The sequence below is a fragment of the Lactuca virosa genome, chromosome 2, assembly GCF_052849685.1.
Source record: "Lactuca virosa cultivar CGN04683 chromosome 2, Lactuca_virosa_CGN04683_v6, whole genome shotgun sequence".
In the NCBI taxonomy this organism is placed as follows: Eukaryota; Viridiplantae; Streptophyta; class Magnoliopsida; order Asterales; family Asteraceae; genus Lactuca; species Lactuca virosa.
The window spans coordinates 214,785,501-214,794,944 of record NC_136427.1 but is presented as its reverse complement, the minus strand read 5'-3'; the positions used below and the strand labels follow the sequence as shown (position 1 = coordinate 214,794,944).

Genomic DNA, 9,444 nt, shown 5'->3' with positions numbered 1-9,444 from the left:
GTGTAACCCTAATAGCCACAATATATAAGGACCCCATGGCTCAAGAAATCGGCACTAAGGTGTGTATACATGAGGGCTAGCCGATTTGAGCATAAGAGCTTTTCTCTCAGGTTATTCCAAGTTGTTGGTGGTGTTGTGTGAACCATTTGAGGTGTCACACTTGAGGCACTAGGCTCTTAAGCTCCATGGAATCAAGCTACAACATCAAAAGGTATGTTATTATACTAGATTCTTGTAGTATAGTTACTTCTTATTATGCTAGTTAGGATGAAACCTTGGAATATCAAATATTTTCATGTATAATAGAGAAAACATAAATCCAAGGTTTATAGGGTTGCATGTACACCATATGAGTGTTTGAATGCTCAAAAACCATCATTTTTGTACTGTCATGACTATCCAAAGTACTAATGTACTATCATGTTGGCTTGTTTACCAAAAGTATTATCATACTGTAATGCCCAATCACGTAGGAATTATAGATGTCAGCTAATAAAGGTCCCTTAAGAAAGATCCCTCGAGATCATCATATTAGGATTAGTGAGTGAAAATAACGGGAGTGAGGTAATTGGGTTATTTGAATGCTGAAGAATATATATAATTAAAATAGTATATTTTCGTGGGTTGAAAACCCTATGCACTAACCAGGTTTTCCAACCTGACCCACTCAGTTTCTTGTATCATAAGTAGCGATACGAAGGTAGTAAGAGATAATATAATTATCTACCGAGAGATTTAAGTAGTTTGTAGGCTGCTAGAATATTGATGTAAGGTCCGTTTATGCTTATGTTTTGTATCAGTTATGACATATCAAGTTTTGAAAAGATATCAATGTCGAATGTTTCTTCAGAAATATTTAATGTTAATATTATCTCACATTGTAATAACAATGCATGTTGATTTGGTAATTGTGTTTTTATCCTAAGTGCAAGAAATAACAATGTACTTTGGTATTTCTTGTATTTAAGGTTCTTTAGCACAAAAAAGTAGACTATTTAATTTCAAAGTCTCATATATCTCTATAATGATCAATAAATACATGTTGATTTGATAATTATATTGGTAATTGTGTTTATGTTTTAAGTGCAAGAAATAGCAACGTACTTTGGTTTTTTGTCCCTAGTTTATAAATAACAATGTACTTTGGAATCAATAAATGCATGTTGATTTGGTAATTGTGTTTGTAATGGTGTTTTTGTCCCAAATGCAAGGAATAACAATGTACTTTTGGTATATCTTGTATTTATGTGTAAGAAATAACAATGTACTTTGGTAGTTTTTGTTTATGTTTGATAGCTTAACTTATAAGTTTATATATGTTGTATTTATTATGTAACTGGAAAATCTTCGGGCAATTCTCAACAACCCAACGTGTAGGGAGGAACTTTATGCGTTTTTTCAATCGGGGAAAGATCAAGGAGGAAACGAGGGGAACGAAGATGATGTTTCGTCATATAGTTAGTTTGTGTTTTGTATGTTAGATATGTTGTGACACTTTGGTACTTGTTGGAATTATAAGACTTTAGTTGTTTATTTTGGTATGAAATTATAACACTATTTGGTACCTAACTGGATGTAGTTATGTAATCTTTTTTTTCATGTGATGTCGTTACGTATCAGTTTTTTTGCATCCAAAAGTGTTGATTTAAAAAAAATTAAAAGAAAAATTAAAAATATTAATACTGGCGATAATGTTTTTACCAACGAGACTATTTCCCTTTTTTTCTTGTAGTGATTCCTTTCAATCCAGGTGTTTGGTTTCATTGGAATTTAAACATCTAACATAGAAGAATAATAAGGTTCCAATTTTTTAAAACAAATTGATGATAGAAAAGATTACCCATTACCTTAGATGTTAGCATATAGTTTTATTTTTACCGATGTGAGATTGTGTTTGCATCCCAACATTATACACTTAACCATGCACGAGTTCTGTCAAAAATAATTGTAAATTTTCAAGTGTTAAATCATTTTAATTAAAAAATGTATGTTTCTTCAAATTGTTTTTTTTCTTATATATATTAACAATTATTTGTTGTACATTTGTGAAACTTGACTAATTTAGGTTGGACAAAAGCATATCTCTGTTGAGTTTATGAATTAATTATGACTAGCATGAATCCGAATCAACCATCATTACCACAACAAACGAGACGAGGCATAATGAGGATGAAAATTTTGATGCCGGTCAATTAGTTTATACTTTATAGTATTAAACTTTGATTTGTTGTATTATAGTGTAAATGTCATGCATTAAACTTGGCACGATTTGTGTTTATTAGTAAATGGCTGTATATTCCGTGGGAAAAATTATAAGCAATAATGACTAGTAAGAGTGTTAGAAGTGGGCGTTATTAGCAGGAAAAAAAGGAAACGCCGTTACCGGATGTTGTGGTGGTAACGCGAAGCAATGTGAATATCTATAAGGCGCAATAACGGTGGAGAGGGATGGTGTTCTTAGGCGTTATTAAGGGTGGTAACGGGAGTGGGCGTAGTAGCCTAATATTCAAAAATGCTAAATATGTATATCAATAACGTGTTGTTTCTATACGTTACAAAACATTATATTTAATACTAAACTCCATAGCGACACCATGTTGCCCACGATTTGTGTTTATTGTATATTCTGTGGGAAAAACTGAAAGAAATAATTACTAGTAATAATCAAAAGAGAAATTACATTTTATGCCTATAAAGATTACTACCTATTAAAATTATGAAAAGTGTCATAGTTTCATATTTTTTAATTATCTTATTAAGATATATTAGAAATATATCAAATAAAATTAAATTAAATGGTAAAATGATAAAACTTGTCCCAAAATGCTAAACACGTATATGGAAGTGTTGTTTCTAAATCTTTTAAAACGTTTTGTTTAATACTAAACTCGATAGCGATGCCATGTTGTCCCAGCACACGTCTATCTATTTTTGGAAGTTAGATATATAGTGACAAATGACGATATAAGGTCGCTACAGTTTATAATTTTTCGTTCAATTTTTAAAGTCTATCATTGCATTCATCTACGAATGCTTGACCTTCATTGACGTTGCAAAATATACCATTTCTTGTAGTGTTGATAAATTGGTATTATTTGGTAAATACATAAATGCAATTATTCACATTCTATTTCACACATAAACCGGTTAACAATATTGTATAGCAGATCTACAACAGTTTTGAAGCTTCCAAACGTATAATACATGTTAACATGAGGATTCCTTTATCTGGTTCAGTTAAATGAAAAATAAGCCAAGTAAAAAAGTATGTTGGTACTTGGATTACAAATGAACATTAGAAGAATTAAAACCAGTGAAAGTACCTTGTTGGCGATTGCATAGTACAAAATAAAAGAATTTCAAAAAATTGAAGCACTAAAAAGATCCGGTTTCGTAGTATAAATAAAAACCAGGCTGTATAGTCAATCAAGGATATGTATCTTACTCACAGAAAAGAACCCAGTTGTATGTATAAGAATCAGGTTGTATGATCACATAAAAGAGGTCCTAAAGCACCCGGTTTTATTTATAGGAACCGGGCTGCCTTAAATTTATACGACCCGGTTGGTAAATTGAGTATTATTATGTTTTTCATATAAATAACCCGCTTTGATCAAACCCAGTTGCAAACCGGATTATTTTAAGCATTTAACCGGGTCTTTGTTTTTTTCTTTTTAACCTATTTTATAGTAGTTGAATTTCCTTAAATTATACACTCCTATTAATTAGGAGATATATCAGGTTAAATTATAATACAATATAACAAATCCACAACTGTTTCGAAGTTTCGAAACAAATTAACAATTTAACATGCATGTATTAATTGTATAACGTGCAAAGCACTTCTTGGTAAAGCAATGAATTAAAGGACGTATAAAAAAAAACCATATTTGAATTAATCAAGCTTGAAGAGGACTAGGCTCGACAGAAGCATATAAGAGGAGGTCAGGGTCATTCTCGAGTATCTCCATTTCTTCTTGGCCCAACGTTACCCATGCTTCAACCCCATCACCGTTCCTTGTATCCATCAATATTATGACATTGGCATAAAGAGGAATATCGTCCCTAAAATTCCCATAGCATGACCACACTGGCTTTCCCCATCCAAAATCTACTTCATTAAACCCAGAATTACACATGCTGCTGGATGAGTAGAAATCTGCATCGTAGGTTGACAGCTGACCCCCTAACCGTATCATCTCATCAACAATATAATCACTCCCTTGTTCGCCTTTAAACTTCTCAAGAAAGCCACTGTCAACTTCCGCTATACCAGCTTTAATATTCTCAATCATGGTCTCCAATCTTAAACTGTCTTTTAATTTATCACAACGAGCTACACCAGTCCAGCAGATGTTCCCAATCGCATTTTCTGGTATGGGTGGCGCAAATCTTCCTCGTATATTCATGGCAAATTGCAAAATGGAAGGTCGTTCTCCGTGTAAAGTCCTTGAGGCAGCTGTCGCACACTTCCAAATCAGTGAGGTCACTGCTAAAACACGAGTGGGGGAGACAGAAGTAGATGCAGCTGCTTTCTCCTTTAGTGCTTGTATTCCCGAGGAATCAAACCGAAATCTCTTGGTGGAACACTTTCCACGTTTCAACATCGCAGGCCTTACTGCTAAGAATGATAGAGGGCAAGATGCACTTGAAGCTACTTTAGTGTTGGGATGGAATAGAGACGAAGAAACAAAATTAGGGTAAACCATCTTCTGGGGATCATCGTACTTTGCTGCAGACGCCCAAGCATTTAAAAACGTAGAGTATGTGCGACCATCAATAAGCTTGTGTGAATTGTACATGGAAATAGCAACACCACCACAACTAAAGAAGTTCACTTGGATCAGAGACAGATATTGTCCTAGTGTTGGCTCCTTACAGTTTAGGGGACTGGGAAGTAGCCCCTGGAGTAAACTGTAATCTGGTTTGGCCACAAAACTTGAGAGATCACCATCAACTCGTGTCTCGACATAATGCACACCTTCGTCAGTACATACGATATTGTTATCGTCCATATACTTTCCTGCAAATGGGTAAAATCGAGTGAGTGTTTGCGACAATGAATCCCTCAACAGTTTGGATCTTTCAACCACCAAGTTGTCGATGTTGATGTTGGTGTTTCCTTTAACGTTGTTTGGATAGAAGAAAATAAATGGAACGTAGGAGGGAATATTGATTTGATCCAATGCAGAAAGCTTGTATAATCGGAGTTCATGGGGAGTTGGCTTATCAGGCTTCACATGTTGTATATACATGACATGGATTCCACTTTTGCTATTTTCTTGGACACTTTTATCACCAGCATGCGTTTGCGAAAACTTGAATCTGCATTATAAAACATGAAAACAATCGTCTTATATTCAAAAAAATTAACCTTATTTGCAACCAGAAACCAAGTATGATGTTTAGCCACAGAGAAGAGTGCACGTACTCTTGAGGTATTGCACTTTGTGGTTGAGCCGAAAAGAACCGAGGTTTATAGGCATATTGCTTGTTAGTAACGAGATATGCAGCAAGTGATCGTTCTAGCACAAGAAGAGGATGCTTGGATGCCTTCGAGGAGGCCAACAAGCTACAGAATAGCCTCATCATTTTCGCCTGAAAGCCTTTCAACTAGACTGTATGCTGGGTGCTGATTTCTTATATGCCTCTATAGGTAAATGTATCTATGAATATAAAGATGGGAAGATACTTTATATATAGGCAAAGGCATATGTTAAGTCGCACTACATTTATGATTTATCTATGATGATCTATCATTTTCAAACTGGACATTTGAATTTTTCAGAGATCGGACGTTCTATCAAAATTCAAAACTACGCCTCTTCACGCTAAGATAATATAATATACATTTCTAATTTCCTTCTTTATCATCATCATATTCATCTACATATTATAGAAATCCAAATTCTAACAATCATCTTATTAAATATTGGTAATAGATGTGAATATTGTTATGAGTGGCATTAAGAGAAAAAAGAATAAAGAAAAGAATTATAACACAGAGGGTTTATGTGGTTCAATCAATACTACCTATATCCACAAACAACAACAGGGGATACACAACAAGAAATACAGGTATTAGGGGCGACGCTATTAGAGACGACAGTTAGTATTAGGGACGACACGTGACAAGACGCCTTTGTGTCGTTGCTAAAGCTAGGCGTCGCCGCTAAAGGGTCGCCTCTAATAGTCTATGTCGGCGATCCGTGTGGCTTCGCCCAGAGTTAATTGTGGCCGTTCGTTTTTGATCTGATCCAACAGGCAGGGTTTCTCCGTACCAAAGCAATAGCGGCGACGGCAATAGAGACGACAGCGTCGTCGCTACTAGTCACCAAAAAAGACGCGGAATATCTTCCCTCCAACTTGTTGCTCCAATTGCCACTCTGTCGCCGCAAATAGTGTCGCCGCTAAAGGATTCGTCCGCTTTACCTCCCCATCGGGTCTCAGAATAGGTGGCAGCTTCACCCAATTTCTTAGACGATTTTCCGGCGAAAAAACTCTGATCCTCTCGATTTCTTCGGCGACCACCACCACAAAGCCTCTCCTTTCTCCTTTCCTCTTCACTCCTCTCCCCCACATTTGACCGAGCCTATGATATGTTTTCCGGCGACAAAACTCTGATTTTCCGGCATCTGCAGCAACGGTAGGTGCTCCCTTCCCTCCTTTCTCTTTCAATTTCTTTTCTATAATGAATTTGTGTGTTAATTTTGGATTTTGGTGTGATTTTGATAGTTTCACAGCAACATCTCCGACGGTGATACCACCTCTACTCCGGCGACCTCGACGACAGCACCACCATCTAATCGATTTCTAGGTTTATTTTTTGTTTTTCTGTTTTTAATGTAGGTATAAGAAATGTTGGTATTTGTATGTGAAATGTATATGTATATGTGTATTTGTATATGAAATTTATGACTATGTATGAAAAAATGTGTGTATAAGAGTATTTGCTTGTGAAATATATATATATATATATATATATATATATATATATATATATATATATATATATGAAATGTATGTATATGTATGAAAAAATGTGTATAAGAGTATTTGTATGTGAAAAATCTATCTATATGGGTGTAGATATATGAAAAAATCTATGTTAAAATGTATGTATGTATATGGAATGTATGTATTTGAATGTGAAATGTATATGTATATGTGTATATTTATATAAATATGTATGTATATGTGTCGATATGTATGCAAAAATGTATGTATATGTATGTATATGTGTGGATATGTATGTAAAAATGTATGTATATGTTTGTATATGTATGTAAAAATGTATATGTATGTGTATTTGTATGTGAAATGTATATGTGTGTATATTGTATTTATATGATGTTATAATTGCAAAAATGTATATGTATGTGTAATTGTAAGTGAAATGTATATGTATATGTATTTGATTGTATAATTGGAAAAAAAAATACGATTATTTGATGTTATAATGCACAATGTCTTTTAAAGTACCATACTATAATAAAAAAAACATAATAACAAAGATGCTATAAATAAAAATAAATATGAAATTGTACAATTTCGTAATAGAAAAATAAAAATATAAATATAAATAAGTTGATATTAAAAATAAAGATATGGAAAAAATAAATGCACATATGAATAATAAATATATACTACAATCGTTTAAAGTACAATGCTATAATAAAAATGAAAACCTAAAAATTTAGACGCTAAATCTACTAATTTATAATTTAATAACTTAATTATTTAAAGTACAATGCTATAATAAAAAAGTAGGTTTTTTTAGTTCAAGTCTCTTTCGTTTAAATCATCAAAAGCCTAGAAATACCAGCTCAATATTGATTTAGTAATTAATTTCGGGTTGTCCTCGTTTTAGGATTGCTTTTTGAATACTTTATCTCATTTAGGATGTGAATGTGTATTACATGATTGATTGTTTAAGAAAGATTCAGTTGTTATTTTCTCTTTGCTCCTCGGGTATATATTTTTATATATACTTAGGAGCTAAGGGGAAATGCTGCCAAATTTTTCTTAAACAGTCAATCATGTAATACACATTTACATATGATGTAAGGTATTCAAAAACTGGGTTTGGAAGCCTAACCTTATGAATACTCTATCTGATTGAGCGGTTACTCTATCCTTAAAAATATTCAATACAATTTTTAGTTCTTGTAGAGTAAACACTAAAACCTAACTTATGTTTCAGTTGCAACATGTCTATTGATAAAACTTGGAGTACTGTTGAAAGCCGTAACTCTACCGTGTTCCAAGAAGGACTCGAATCTTTTCTCAAGATGTCTAAACCACACGTCGATAACAAAGGTCAAATCAGATGTCAGTGTAACAAATGTAATGTCAATAAATTTATACTACTAGCCATAATGAAATTCCATATACTTCAACATGGTTTTAGTCCACATTATATTATATGGAAGTATCATGGAGAAAATACAGTTCATCAGGTTGTAGAAGACATACCGCGTAGTAACGATATGGTCAATGTTATTGCCGATGTTATGGGGGTATGATTGAAAACGATACCAACCGCGTTGAAGGGAACCCGTATACAAAGGGTAACAATGTCAATGATGGATTTCAAAAGTTGTTAAAGGAAGTCCAAATAAAATTATATCCTGGATGTTCGTTTACGTCCCTTGACTTTTTAGCAAAGCTGATGTATATCAAGGTGATGAACAAATGGACCGATAGTTCATTCGATCAACTTCTTGAGTTGTTGCAAACTGCATTTCCTCAAGGAAACAGGGTCCCCCAATCACATTATAAAGCAAAAAAGACACTTAAAAAGATCAGCTTGGGTTATGAATTGATACACGTATGTAAAAACGACTGCTTTCTTTTCTGGAAAGAACACAAGCTGTTGCAAAAGTGTCTAGTTTGTAATGAGAGTCGATGGGTTGATGAAAATACAAACGGTAAGAAGGTGGCTCATAAGGTGTTACAATACTTTCCCGTAGGATGTTGATGTGAATGTTTTTCTTCAAAACCCGGCATTTGTGACAGCCATTGGAGACATTATCCGCTCGTTTAAAAACCAAGTCAACAACGAGGAAAACAACGACGGGGAAGACGAAGACACATAGTATTTCTTGTTTTATGTTATGGATGATGTTATTTTGGATTTATTAGATAGTTTATGGATGATATATTAAATGTTTATTTGGGATTTATTAGATAGTTTATGTAATATGGTATATTTGATGTTTTATGTAATGTGGTATGTATTTATTTATATATTTTTATCAAATCTGCATTTTATAATATATATAAACTAATATCATAAAAAAAAGTTTTTTCTTAAAAAAAACCACTAGCAGCGACACCTATAGGGACGATGTGGACCAATTGCGATGACCCATAACTCCGGGAAGCATTGCCGGAAAAACTCCGGCCGGTGGCCAGAATGTCAATAGAGACGACATCAATAGC

The 9,444-nt window shown here is 33.7% G+C and overlaps 1 protein-coding gene across 1 annotated transcript; it reads right to left on the bottom strand.

Annotated features, from left to right (window-relative positions):
* Nucleotides 1–3,797: 3,797 nt before the first annotated feature.
* On the bottom strand, nt 3,798–5,655 carry LOC145160171 (limonoid 7-O-acetyltransferse-like). Its single transcript, XM_079079278.1, has 2 exons — nt 5,432–5,655; nt 3,798–5,325 (listed from the first exon to the last, which is right to left on the bottom strand). The coding sequence occupies exons 1-2, from the start codon at nt 5,590–5,592 to the stop codon at nt 3,900–3,902; spliced, it is 1,587 nt and encodes a 528-aa protein (XP_078935404.1). The 5' UTR covers nt 5,593–5,655; the 3' UTR covers nt 3,798–3,899.
* Between the last annotated feature and the right edge of the window lie 3,789 nt (nt 5,656–9,444).

Bases quoted from the DNA above. Each gene is read 5' to 3' on its own strand.
- LOC145160171 (XM_079079278.1), bottom strand. From the start codon at position 5,592: ATGATGAGGCTATTCTGTAGCTTGTTGGCCTCCTCGAAGGCATCCAAG. The intron at 5,326-5,431 runs GTACGTGCACTC...TTTATAATGCAG, and splicing joins CAAAGTGCAATACCTCAAGA to ATTCAAGTTTTCGCAAACGC.